At 47.0% G+C, this 14152-nt stretch overlaps 1 protein-coding gene across 6 annotated transcripts in view; it reads left to right on the top strand.

Annotated features, from left to right (window-relative positions):
• Positions 1–14152, top strand: part of KIF11 (kinesin family member 11) — a 271380-nt gene that overhangs the window by 87133 nt on the left and 170095 nt on the right. For all 6 annotated transcript variants that reach the window (XM_085606145.1, XM_085606146.1, XM_085606148.1 and 3 more), the window contains 3 exons: positions 7069–7311; positions 9172–9267; positions 12357–12445. In XM_085606145.1, the coding sequence (XP_085462271.1) occupies positions 7069–7311; positions 9172–9267; positions 12357–12445 (428 nt within the window). The remainder of the gene's footprint in view (positions 1–7068; positions 7312–9171; positions 9268–12356; positions 12446–14152) is intronic.

The following is a 14152-nucleotide window of genomic DNA, read 5'->3' as shown; positions in this document are numbered from 1 at the left end:
CCATGCAGTGGTAGGGGACATGGCACACAGGGATGAGGCTCTCCACCCAAGGCTCCAGAAACGTGTGTGTGTGTGTGTGTGTGTGTGGCAGGCTGACTAAAGCAAGACCCACAGCCTGCAATGGGAGTCTTGCATGTGTTTGAGGGGTCCTCTGTTGTGGCACACTTTGTGCCACTGCCCTTTGGGACCCTCTTTAGCACCTCTGGGCCTTTTTGCCAGGGGTACCATTTACTAGGGATTTAAAGAGGGTGCTAAAGGTTTTGCCAGTTGGATAAACAATTGTACATTTTTGGGGAAAAAAAGCTGGGGACTTGGTTAGCAGGAATCAGTACACTTCAGTCAAAGGTGCATCAAATACCAGCCAAAAAGTAAGTCGGTACTGCAACAATGTAGGAAGGTGGCTCTGTATATGGTATGCTTCTAGGTGGTTCTACCGTGCACAGCGTCAAGGAGTTCCCTCAAAGTGTACAGGGCTCAATGCAGAGCCCAAAGTGCTCTATTAGTGTGAGAAAGTGCCATCTATCTTGCATGGTATGTCCCCACTTTTTGCTAAATTGCTGAAAGTACTTCGATTGAGTGTACCCTGGGTTCCTGCCAATCAGGTGCCCAGGGCCTATGTTCCTTCCTTAAACCACACAAACTCCAAATTGGCAAACCCTAGCCACATGTCAGCCCCTAGTAAATGGTACCCTAGGTACCCAGGGCCTTGCGGCCAGGGAAGGCCTCTAAGAGCTGCAGCACTCATTGTGCCACCCTCAGAGGCCCTGTACCCTTACACACACACACTGCCCTTGCAGTCTGGGTGCAGGACAAAACAAAGAGTCGACATGGCACACATCACTGTGTACCATGCCCATCACCTACACTGCCAAGGCTTATGTCAGCCACCCCTCTAGCTGGGTGCATTACGCCTATGGTGTGGGCACGAGCAGGAGCCCTGTGCCCCTACAGTACCCGGGTCCATTCCTGGGCGCTGTAAGTGCAGTGCTGTCATTTAAGAGTACATGGTGCTGAGAGCTCGTCAAACACGAGCTCCACAGCACCATAATGGCAACACTGAAGCCTGGGAAGTTTGATATCAAACTTCTCAGCACATTGAACCCACACTGATGCCAGTATGGGATTTAATGTACTAAGCACTCCAGAGGGCATCTTAGAGATGCCCCTTTACAGCTAACTTACAATCCACGTCTGCTCTGAGGCTGCCCAGGCTGCCACACAGCAGACACGTTGCTGGACCCCTGGGTGGGAGAGCTCCTGCTCTCCCGGGCCTGCAACAATGCACATCCTGGGTGAGGTTAGAAATCTCCTCCCCCAGGACGAGCAAAGGGAAGCTTCAAAGGCATGCCGCCATTTGGAGTTTCCCCAGGCCACTGCAACCCCCCACTCTGGCAGGAAGCTTGGCCGGAAACCCCATACAAGGACAGGGGATGTGCCAGCCTGCCCACCCCACCCCTCAGGTGGGGGAGGCGAGGTGAAGCACATCTCCGGGCTCTCGCCATCTTGAAGATGGGAGGCCCTACCCTATCAGGATTAGGCTACTGCCCCCTCCCACAGGAGAGAGGCTGGATAGGGGGTGTACCCACCCCAGGACAAGGACCCATTGGTACCTGGCCTTCACCTACCTGTAACGCCCCTAAATCTAGTATTTAAGGGCACCCTGAACCTTCCTTCCTCAGATTCCAGATAGAAAACTACAAGAAGAGCAAGAAGAACAAGGACCTGCCCTGCAGCTGCTAAAAAGAGAAGACACTAACTGCTTTGGCCCCAGCCCTACCGGCCTGTCGACTCTCGAACCTGCACCAGCGCGGCATCTCTCGTGGCCAGCAACCTCACCAACCCCGGAGGACCTGGCTATCTTTTGGCTCTAAGCCCCTGGGACTCCCATGAGTAGAGGCTCTACTCAACCCTATTTTTAACCCCTGGCAGCAGCCCGGAACCGCGGATCCAACACACTGCACCAGCCAAGCCTGGCCAGTGCCGGAGTGGACAAAGACCCTGAGGACGACCCCACGGCGACTGTGACCCAGAGTCCGGCACCCAAGGACCCCCCTCGACATTCCGGAAGAAGCCTGCAGCCTCAGAACAGAGTGCCACCCCAACCGCGATCCACAAGAGGGTAAGATTTCCGACATCAAAAGGCACCCCTGCACCCGGCGCCCTGCGGCCTCCTGTGCCCAATCCCGGGGTACCCACCTAACCTACAACTACCCAACTTACCTCTCGAAGTGGTGGTGGCACCTGAAGCATCCTCGTCCCCGAGCTTGCAGCCTTTTTCCAAACCGGAACATTCCCATTGATTTCCATTGAGCGCCCGACGGCTCAAAAGCACCCTGCACCCAGCCGCCCGAGTGGCCCTGGCAGTGCACTCTCTACACTAACCTACTTCCCCACGTGCCCTGAGTAAGTGACCAGGAGCCCAGCTCCCACAGCCGCGTGGCTTGCCAGACAGCAGCCACCAACCAAGGCCCCCCTATCCCTCATAGGATAACATTGGGCCTAACTCTCTCTGCACCCGGCCGTCCTGAAACCGCTGAGGGTGAACCAACTGTACCTACCCGACACTGGGGGACCCCTGAGTCTATGCCCGGAATTTCAACTCTGCCAGTCGAGTACTTACCCATAAACCGCTAACTTCATTTTCCTCATAGGGTAACATTGACTGGCTTTTTCTTCAAAAATCTTCTAAGTGTGAACTTTTCAAAACTGCAAATATTCACCAAAAATCAGCCAAGTGACAAAAACGAATTTACTCACCTGCTCCTAGGTGAGCTCCCAGTGCTGGATCTTGGTGCCCAGCCCTGACTCTGAAAAGTGTCCACCACTATACTTACCTCTAACTCATTTTTCTCCCATAGGAAACCATTGTCTGCTTTTCTGTGAAATTTCTTCTAAGTGTCTATTTTTGCAAATTTGAAATATTCTTTTAAAATCGTACCATTTCTGCAAACGAAATTACTTACCTGTTTTTGATAAGGACCCCAGTCCTGGGTCTAGGTACCCAGTCCTGGATTACTAAAGTAACGATAAAGTACTCTACCTGCAATTTGAATTTCTTGCCATAGAGATCCATTGAATGTTTTCTTTGAAATATTTTCTAAGTGTTAACTTTTGAAATAGCTAAATATTATTTAAAAATCATTACAGTTATTAAGTCGACTTTCATCACTTGATTCTGAATACTGACCCAAGGCTGGATCTAGGAACCAGACCTGGAATTCCAAAAGTAATCTGAAAAGTAATTTATTACAAATAACCTGAATTTACCATTGAGCTGAATGCATTGTTATGTTTAGGAAATGGGATTGTTTATTGCAACCAACTGTGACTGTTTACATAAATTTATTGCTTAAGACAAAAGTATTTATATTCAACCTCTCATCCTGAGAAAGTATATTTTTATCCCCTTTGTGGTTCTAAAAATAAAACAAGCATATATTTTATATATATAAACCATTGGCCTAGAGTTCAGTTATTGAGTGTGTGAAACCATTTGCTGACTGAGTGTGTACAATAAATGCTTTACACTGTCCTCTGGTACTGCCTTACTGCTCGACCAAGCTACCACTTTTGAGAGTAAGGTCATACCTAACTTTGACCTCTATCAGCCTCTGGGGGACTGTGGACTCTGTACACCCTGTACCTATTAGGGAACAGTATATACAGAGCCACTTTCTCACAATTAGTGGTAGTGTGAGCGAGCAGCCTTAGGCCTAACACAGAGGAGTGTAAAACATTTATTGCACAACATCGACCAATAGTGGGGACACGACTCAAAAAGGAGATCCTCACTTAAAATAAGCTTTAATTGTACTTTATTTTAAGACCAGGACCTTCGCAATAAGGAAAGTAAGTTTTTAAATAGAAATATTTTTAACTTCAAAAAAATCAACACTTCAAACAATTTCGGAGCAGTTCAATGTTATCCTATGGGGCAATGGTCGGGTGAGGACCAAACCTGCACCACCAGCTGCACAGGGGCAACTGGGTGCAGAGGTTAAAATCTGAGTTCGGCTCAATGTGTTTAAATAGAGACTGGGGGTGCTCGAACCACACAGTTTGCTGGTAAGTACATTTGTTGCAGGGGCCAAGTTTTGGGGGTTGGGTCAAGCACAGGGGGGAGGTGGCACCAAAGCAGCACCAAACATACACCATCAGTGGCGACAGGGTACACATTCAGCGCTGGGCGCCCACTGCTTTTCGATGAGGATTCTGCTATCAACAAACAGGCTGCAGGCGTCATACCAGAGGTTGCTGGAGGAAGACAAACGACAGCAGAGGTAAGTAAAGATGAGGAGGGGGTCGTAGGGACACAGTCTATTCAGCTCACCAAGGCGCAGGGGCTTTGGGTGCAGGGGTGCCTTTAGATGTCAGTCTTCTTACCTGAGCTTGCTAAGTAAGTGGAGCCACTGGATTCTGACTGTAGGCGTTGTCGAGTGGTCTGCCCTGGCCTCTGTGAGGATCGCTTGGTAGACTTCACTGCACAGGTGAGCGACTCAGACTCGGACCGTGGGTTTCAAGTGCACAGTGGGCAGAAGTCGCGGTTCCAGCTGGATCTGGAGTCCTTGTAGTTGGATTCTTCTGGACAGGACCGCTGTCCTCTGGAGATTTGGTCGTTATTTAAGAGCAGGCAGACTTCCTCCGTATTCTGGAAGTCACTGGCCACAGGACAGGCGTAGTCCTCTTCGTAAAGTCTTTAAAGCAGGAGACAGGCTAGTAGGGCTGGGGCCTAGTCAGTAGTTGTCTTCAGGTTTTGCTGCATAGCGTCTTCTTTGTAGGTTGCAGGAATCGAATTTCCAGGTTGGAGGGGGCATACAAATATTAAATTGAGGGGGCTTTTTAGGGGAGTAGTAGGTAAGGCCAATGGTTGGCCACCCTTCTGTGGCGGGGGCATTGACCTAGCCCTGATTGGAAGAGTCCCCTCATCTTCAAGATGGAAGGGGGCTGATAAGTGTGCTTAACTTCGCCCTCTCCACCCGAGGGGTGGAGTTGGCAAAGGTGGGCACACCCCTTGCCTTTCTAAGTTTTCCCCCCAAAGTGGGGATGTAAACCAGGGCCTGCAATCTCCTGCTAGCAGCAGAAGCTGGGGGACTCATTACAAAGGCGGCAGACCTTTGAAACTTCCCCTTCCAGCACTGGCCCATCCTGCGGGAGTAGGTGGGACACCTCTGCCCAGGATGTGCATTGTTACTTTTCCTAGAGAGGAGAGGCTCTCCACCCAAGGCTCCAGAAACGTACGTGTGTGTGTGTGGCAGGCTGACTAAAGCCAGTCAGTAACCACACCAGTGTCGGTAGGTTTTCAGGGGTCACTTATTAGGTGTCGTCTGGGTACATGTTAGTATAAATCCCACACTGGCATCAGTGTAGGTTTATTGTAAGGAGTAGTTTGGTACCAAACAATCATGTGTTCTGTGAAGCCATCAGGGTGCTGTGGAACTAGAGTTGTTGAATTTCCAGCCCAAGTACTCTCTATGGCTTCCCTGGCACTTACAATATTAAGGAATAGACCCCAGTATTGTAGGGGCATATCTGCTCAAGTAGATATGCCCACACCTGGGTTACATTGCACCCTCCCTTAGGGCTCGCAAGGGCTGCTAGAGGGTTGGCTTACCTATATCTTAGGCAGTGCTAGCTGGCATAGCACACAGGTCTACTGTCTACTGTCAATTTGTTTGCCAAGGCCATGCATGCTGCAGTGGCAGTCTGTATGGCCTAGGTGAGGGGTCTCTAGGGGACTCTCTTTAGTCTCAATGCCCTTGTTATTCAGGTAAATCTTTTTGCTAGGGACTTACAGGGGGCCTGAAGTGCCAATTTGTGTATAGTCTTTAGGGAAGAAGCACTGGCACAGGGGACCTGATTGGCAGCGACCCTGTGCGATACAATCAAAACCACATGAATACCATGCAAAAAGTGGGGGCCTAATCATGTCGAGGCACTTTCTCACAAATAAGTACCTAGCTTTCTACAGCACCTCGGTACTCATCGCCCCTGGCCTGAGTGGAAGTGGATTGAAGATGTCCCCACGTCCACACTCTTCATGAGACCTGAGCCCCCCTGTTGGTTCAGCCTGACTGGTTTCCCATTCCAAGCCTGCAGCCTCTTTTAAATTGGACCAATCCTCATAGGATAACATGGGCGCCGCGCTGAAAAGCACCTCTGCACACGGTCACCCCAGTGCTGCCCAAGGTGACCTGTTGGTGCTTCCTTGGACCTTGCCCCATACTTACCTTCACTCCAGGAGATTGGTTCTGTAAATCTGTGAAGTGCCCAAATGCAGTACATGTTTTTCCCCTCATAGTATAATATTGGGCACCCGATGCTGATAATTACCTGTGCACCCAGCCACCCGAGGTGACCTGTTGGTGCTGCCTTGGACCTTGCTCCCCTGTTTACGTTACATCTAGGTGATTGGTCATGTAAGTCACTTTGATGTACCTGTATGCAGTGTGTCTTTCCGCCATAGGATAACATTATCCCATCCAGTTGGAAGGCACCCTGTCTCCCAAATAGACTACAAAATCAAGTCTACCCTACTTTGTGTGTTTCATTTGTGGGTAATTTTATCAGTCCCATAATGTTAGTGTTCACCATCGATCTTAAATCTCTCTTCTGTGTCCTTTTTTCAAATCGATCTCCTTTTCTGCTTGTCCTTAAGGTACAGCCCAAAAATTCTGGAAGGGCAAGTGACCATATTTTGGTGAAAATGCACAAAAACGTGGGTTGCCTCCCTCGATCCACTTATCTGCCTTGATGCACGTCTAATTTCTTCTCTATACCAGCTAAATAAATGAAAGAGCAGAAGGGCCCCATATTGAGTAATTCATTGTTTCAGGCACATCCACATAAAAAAAAATTTAAAAAAAAATTTAAATTGGTGCAATTTTGTCATTTGTCTGGTTATATTTCCTATGGACTATTCGAGTCAAATTTTTTAATGTTTCTTTTGTAAGATTGAAAGTTTACTCTTGACTGGCATCTTTATCAAATGCCACTATTAGTCCTTTAGTAGGACGGCTATTCAACGTTTATACCAGGTGGTAATTTGTTTTGTCACTTTCACTCCCTTAGGTGGATCTTGCAGGAAGTGAAAACATTGGTCGTTCTGGAGCAGTTGATAAACGAGCTCGAGAAGCTGGAAACATTAACCAGTCTTTGTTGACTTTAGGTCGTGTTATCACTGCACTGGTAGAAAGGACCCCACATATTCCATACAGGGAGTCAAAGCTCACTAGAATTCTGCAGGATTCGCTTGGAGGGCGCACAAAGACATCAATCATCGCCACAGTATCACCTGCTTCGATAAATCTCGAGGTAAATGAGTTTTAACGGTTCCATTTGTTTAGGTACAGTTTATGCACTTTACTAAAATGTAATTCTCGGTGCTTGAGAGCTCGCATGCCCTGTAAATCCAAGGAGACTAGTAAAGTTACCACAGGTATTGTTATGTAGCACCAAGTTCTAAAGTGACTTTGTATTGTACAAATTGACATGCTGGGAAGTGGTTCAGATGAATGCAATGCGGGATAAAGGATTGGTGGGAGCATGGGGGTTCAAGGCCTCGCCATAGAGGGATACTGTTCGGTTGTTAGTAATGAATGTTTCAATCTAGAGTAGTCTTAAGGTCTTGCCTCAATCTTTGATAGTTTGGTTGTCTTTCACCATCTCTCAAGACTGCTTGCTTTACTGTGCATTTCTTGTGCTTACATTCACCATGCATTCCTTTGCCCTTCATAAACTGTCATGATTAGCTATCTATAGGCAACACTTTTCAATTTTCTGCTTTCACGAGTGACCGCCAGAAACTGGACACAGTCCTCCAGATGTGGCATTCTCAACTGGACACATGACAAGTTATCTGAGTGTGTGGGGTATGTACAATGAAATTCCTAGTGTCCTCCAATATTGACACTAAAATCCAGATTGAGGCAGGCACTATAGCCACAACAAACCCAAAGCTAGAAGTGTGGTAGGACAAAAGGAAGGTCCTCTAGCAACTAGATGGTGGATACTAACAAATCGTCTTGGCATCCTTTTCTCTCCCTTTCAAATGTGCCCAAAGTGTCACATGTGGCTCAGGTCACAGGCAACCTGTTGGTCCTCTTCTGGCCTTCTGCAGGTCCTGATGGTGTTCAGAAGTAAGTGACAGAGGGGCCACATATATGCCTGGCACACATTAGTGGATGGGACTGACTCTTCTCCAACCCCTTACCTAGTTCCTGGGTACTTGATTTCCCTTTACACTTTTTCCAGTAGTTCCTGGTTGCTTATTACATGCAGGGTCAAAATGCATTGTCATGGCATTTTTAAGATGGTACAGTCTTAGGCACACTAAATTGGGGCTCTGAGGGCAGGGAGTGGGGACATCGTCCTAAGGAAATCCCCAGAGTCCTACCACATCCAACACTAAAATTAAGTTTGAGGCAGGCACCGTACCTACAACGAACCAGAGACTGGGGTCTGAAAGGATAAAAGCAATGTCTTTTAATATCCATACAGGAGTTCCACCATAATTGTCTTCGCATCCTGTTTTCTACCTTTCAAGTGTGCAAAAAGTTTTACATGCGGCTCAAAAAAACCTGCCAAGCAGTGTTTTACACTGTGTCACAGGATGTCCGCCCCGAATATTCTTTGGAGTTCAGAGAAGTCCTCTGCCTATTGTTTGCTTTAAAAATAATAGTTTCATTATTTTCTTAGCTGATCCCACAATTGAAATAGCAGTATTACTATTTTAGTCTGTATTCTGGTTTTCTACATTGTACAGCTAAACATGCCACTGTGAAAATAGCTATTTGGGTCTGATTACTGTAGGGGCATGGTAACATTAATGCTTTACATGTCCCACTTTTAAATGCATGCATCCTACCTCACGGGCCACGTGACCTACAGAGAGGGGACTTACTATTATTTCAAAGGGAGCTTTTGACCTGCTATAATAGCCCTTTTGACAAGTTGCACTGCAAGTTTTAGACTACAGCAGTCTAAAAGCCGGCAATAAAAGGGCAAATAATTTGGGATGAACATTCAGAAAAGGTGGGTTGCCTACATTGGAGAATCTGTGGAGTATTTTTAGGCTATTGCTATCCTTGACTTCAAAAAACTGTTTAATGATGATCCATATTATGTGTTAAACTATCTTGAACTTACATAGACCATATTCATTTTTTTCACCAGGAAACTTTGAGTACCCTGGACTATGCATACCGAGCAAAGAATATCATGAATAAACCTGAAGTAAACCAGAAACTTACCAAGAGAGCTTTAATCAAGGTAATTCTTCTGTTTTCAATCTAATCCCTCTTTTCTCTTGTGTGCAGGATTGTTGCAATAAAATGTACCACTAATGTGAATAAAAAATCCTCAATGCTGGTCACACTTTGAGCTGCACACCCATGCACAATACTGATAAGTGTTTTACAGGTAGTTACGTCCTTTGTATATGATGGAGCATGCACTGATAGAATTTGGAGATTCTGGAAGAAGAGTGCATTTAAGTTTTTTTTCTTTTCAGAAGATCAGGATTTTATAGCGACTTCAAGTAGATAATGAGTTATGACCACCATTTTTTATCAGCTTTATTCTGGGGATAAAACTCATCAATCAGTACCGGGGTAGGAATGGGGGGTTGCCTAATAATAAGGATTTTTTTTAAAAATGTATTTAATAACCAGGCCTTGTACCAGATTAATTGCCTATATCCTTGCAAAAGTACCATTGGTTTCTGTTTGAGGTAGTGACTTCAGCTGGTCATGAGCCCTTTTTAGAGGTAGGCAGGCACAGAAGTTTTTACGTAGATTTGTGTTGGTGCCAATTTATCTAGTGATATAACTTGTTAAAGAACCCTCTCTTCCCTTAGTCTTTGTATATGTTGGAAACAGCCCACTCCCACTCCGCAGGGTGGTGGTGGACTCCCCGAACACACTGTGGTAGCTTGGCTCGAGTGGTCAGGACACAGGCACCGTGCTAAGCATACAATATACCCATACAATAACCATGCGTGCATCCGTTCCAAAAACGACTCTACACCGTAAAAATTATGAAAATATCTTTCTTTATCTTTTTCTCTTAGTTGCTGATTGGGAAAATAAATAAGTCAATCACAATATACAAGCTTTTTAAATAGTGCAGGTCAAATAAATACTGGCTTAATGATTCAATAAATAGGGGTGATCATAAATAATAAAGGCATAGATATAAGTGCAATACATACAGGCAATTAAATATTCTGAGGCAATAAATACTGCAAACCAATAAATATTGTGCATCAATAAATACTGTGGACCAATAAATACAGTGAAGCAATAAATAGGTTAAATACAATAAATACAGTGCCCCCAATAAATAATTAAAAGCTGACAGTGACACTCATAGAATCAGATCACATTTGAGATTACTATGGGCTAATTTGGCCCAGGCACAGCTTGTGGGGATGTGGAAGGCTTGAGGGTGTCTACTCCCTGGCTTGGACAAGGCTGAGGCCTAAACTGAGGTAGATCAAGGGGGAATACCAGAGACCTGGCTCTCTCACTCTACACAACCCCTCTAAATTAGTCTCAGCTCACCCCTGGCACAGTCCAGCTGGTTCCAGCACCTCTCTAACCCCTAGAGTAGTCTCTTAGGATTCCACAGGGCCTTTGGCGCCCTCTATTCCACTTACTGCCCTTTTTCTGAAGTTCCGACGCCGCTGGAGTCGTGTCGACGCCGTGAGGCGGTTCCGGTTCGATGTCGGCGGCCTCGGCACAATGTCAGTTCCTGACGACGCCGGTAGGCGGTTCCGGTTCGATGTCGGCGGCCTCGGCTCGATCTCGACCTCCGATTCGATGGCGTCGGGCAGTCTTGACTCGATGTCGACTTCGGGCGGCTCCGGTCCGATGGCGACCTCAGCTTCGATGACGTCGGCCGGCCTTGGCTCGATGTCGACTTCCGGCGACTCCGGAGTGCGATCCTCACTCCCGACCTCCGGTGCTCCTCTCCTCAGGTTTCCGGCGACTCCGGAGTGCGACCTCCACTCCCGACCTCCGGCACACTTCACCTCGGTCTCCGGCGACTCCGGAGGGCGGACTTCACTCCCCCGTCGACGCCGCTCACTCGACCTTGGGTGACTTCCTCCTCGACCTCTGGTACTCTCTACGACCTCCGACGGTGCCCTCTCTCGATCTCTGGCGGCTCCGGGTACGACGTCTGCTTTTCCAGTCAGCGCCGCTTCTCCACCTCGGGCTCCAGGTCTCCAGGCTACTCGACTTCAGACTCCAGGGGTACCAGTATCCAGGTCAGGATCTTGCTGTTCTTGGTTTCTAAGGCCTGTTCCTGCTGTCCAGGTCCTTAAGATGGTTTTTCTTGCTTCTTCCCACACAGGGCTCCAGGCTGGGCTCAGTCAGTAGGGACTAGTATCAAGGGTGCGTTTATGGACCCCACTCCAGGCACAAGTTTCCACCCCTGCTGCCTCACTCCTTCCTCCTTCAGGTTTCTGCTGCTCTCTCTTCACCAGTCAGGTGCCAACTGCCAGCTCCAACTGCCAACTCTCTGTCTTAGCTTCCCAACATTCTAAACCGCCTCCAACTGTCACAGGGTTCTGGAATGTTCTGGAAGGTGCTAGTAGGTTCCAGTGGATGCTGGTGATGTCACAGGCGGCCACCATTTTGTGCTCCAGGCCCTCAGACAGAAGTTTCAGGGGTAGATAAAATGGCTCCCTGAATCTGCAGCAACACGAAAAAGTCTGGTGGTTCCCAAAAAGGAAAAATTCAAACAGGGTTTGAGGCAAAAGTGGGATAAAATAAATAATGATGAGGAGGGACCACCCAAAGGGCTGACAGGTCTAACACAGGCACAGAAGTTTTTACGTAGATTTGTGTTGGTGCCAATTTATCTAGTGATATAACTTGTTAAAGAACCCTCTCTTCCCTTAGTCTTTGTATATGTTTCAACTGATTGTTAAATGTAGGTTTGCTGTGTGTAACATTCAATTTTTCATCTGCTGTGTAAAGACAAAACATGTACAACTTTCCTCTTTGCATCTGGTTGGTACAGTTTCAAACATTTGAATGTTTTCACCATGATCTGATGTTGTAAAAGGCAGTTTCACTGCTGATTTTATGCAGGCTAAGTGTGAATTTGCTTCATTTGACAAATAATCAAGCATTTACATGAGGAGTCCTTGCAGCACTGAATGCTGTATTCCTGATGGGTAATGTTTTCAACAAATTTGGCTAAATTTGATGGGTTTTATTTAACCTATTTGCTCCTTGTAGTAGTTGAATTCCTTTGGCATCCATGCGTATTAAAATGTCAATGTAACTTGATGCATGAATGCACTATGAATGACTTCGTACAACCCCTGGCTCATTAATGTAATATTTTAGGAATACACTGAAGAGATTGAACGTCTGAAACGCGACCTTTCTGCTGCAAGAGAGAAAAATGGAGTGTACATTTCATCCGAGAACTATGAGTAAGTAGAAGTACCTTTTGTTTATGTATGTCCCTTTTAGAATGACAACCAGCAGATTTAATGAACGAGAGGGCCTGGGATTTTGTTACTGTGTACCATATTTTTAGTAGGTTTTATCCTTTGGGTGTGCATTAAGAATGCCATACTGGGCTGGGGTGTTGTTCCTAATAGTTATTCAAAATAGCTCCTTGTGTGTATGTCCTAGATGTTTTGCAAAGTCCTGCCTGAGGAGAATTATTTTAAATAGTCTATTATAGACTGGGACAGGACAGTAGAGTGGCCTTGCCCAAAATGTACCCCTCAGGCATCCTAACTCTAGGGGACCTGTACAGTGATGGGCATCTCCTGCCTTTCGCTGTGCTTGCTGAAGATTCAGGCCTGCCACAGGGCCAGTTCCTGCTGCATGCGGCGGTAACCCGCATGTTGCAGACGGCATTGGGTAACAGTGAAAGAGCAGGTCACACATTTGACCTTACAATACTTGCATGCGCTAGGGACAGGCTGCCACCTCGTCAAGTGGTTTGCAGAATCATTGAGGGTGCACAAGACGCCGCAGTTTAGTTCCCTTCGTGCCTGTTGGGATACGGTTTACAGCGGCTCAGCACGGAGTGTGAAGGGGAGGCTACCATTTGCTGGCCCCACTTGTGTCCCCCGTAAGGCAAGATTCCACCTCATCCAGTAATACAGAACGCACAGGGCTTACCTGACATCAGCCAAAACAAATAAATATTTGTATCGTGCCGACTCCAGTTGCCCAAGATGCGGAGAAGTAGGCAGTGACTTGCTTCAAATGCTTTGGTCCTGCTCAGCCATACTGTAGGAAAGTAGTATCTGCTTCTTATGGTTGCCCACACTTTTTGCTGATGTCACACTGTTTTTGGCTTAGTCTGACTGGGATCCTGCTATCCAGGACCCCAGTCTATCTGCTTTCTCCCTTAAATTGCAATACATGTACTTTAGGTACACTTCAGATTGGATTCTGGGGTACCCTTATCAGTCCCTAGTATATGATACACCATATACCCAGGGCATAGGTACCCCAGAGGCCTCCCATGGGCTGAAGCATGTATCATGCCACCCCTGAGAGGCAGTCCAAATTGACACGACAGGCCTGCTACTGCAGACTGTGTAAGATGGTGCTTGCACCACTTACTGAGCTAGAGGTTCACTATATCTATCTAAATCACTACACTTAAATACCTATCAGTCACCCCTATGGCAGGCCTTAACAATGCTGAAGGCAGGGTGCTGGGTTTTGCGTGAGAGGATGCTCCTGCATGAGCAGAGCCTCTCTGCAGCGTTCGGAGACCATTCTCCGGGGTTGTCTGTGATGCAGCCAGACATATATGATAAAGTGCATCATAACCTCGCGGTAAATGCTAACTTTAAAACGTCGACTTAGAAACATGTTGTGTTTGGTGTCAAACACCTTGGAATCATACCTCCATGCCAGTAACTGGCGTGAGAGGTATGATTCCACCCTTCAGAAGGAACATGTGGGTCTCTGGTATATCCGGTACCAGCTTTATCGACCTGGGCAGCACAAAATGGATGATATAGCCACAATTCTGCTCTCCTGCTGCTGAGCCAAGCTCGCGCAGAGGAAGGCATGACCATAAGCATCCTGTCACAGGGAGGTGTAACCACCTCCCAGACAGGATTTAGTGCATTGGGGCTGGGTGGGTGCACTCTTAGAGTCCCGGAAAG

Source organism: Triturus cristatus, chromosome 1_2 (assembly GCF_964204655.1).
Source record: "Triturus cristatus chromosome 1_2, aTriCri1.1, whole genome shotgun sequence".
Lineage (NCBI taxonomy): Eukaryota > Metazoa > Chordata > Amphibia > Caudata > Salamandridae > Triturus > Triturus cristatus.
Note: the sequence above shows the minus strand (reverse complement) of the source record. Positions and strands in the feature narration are given on the sequence as shown.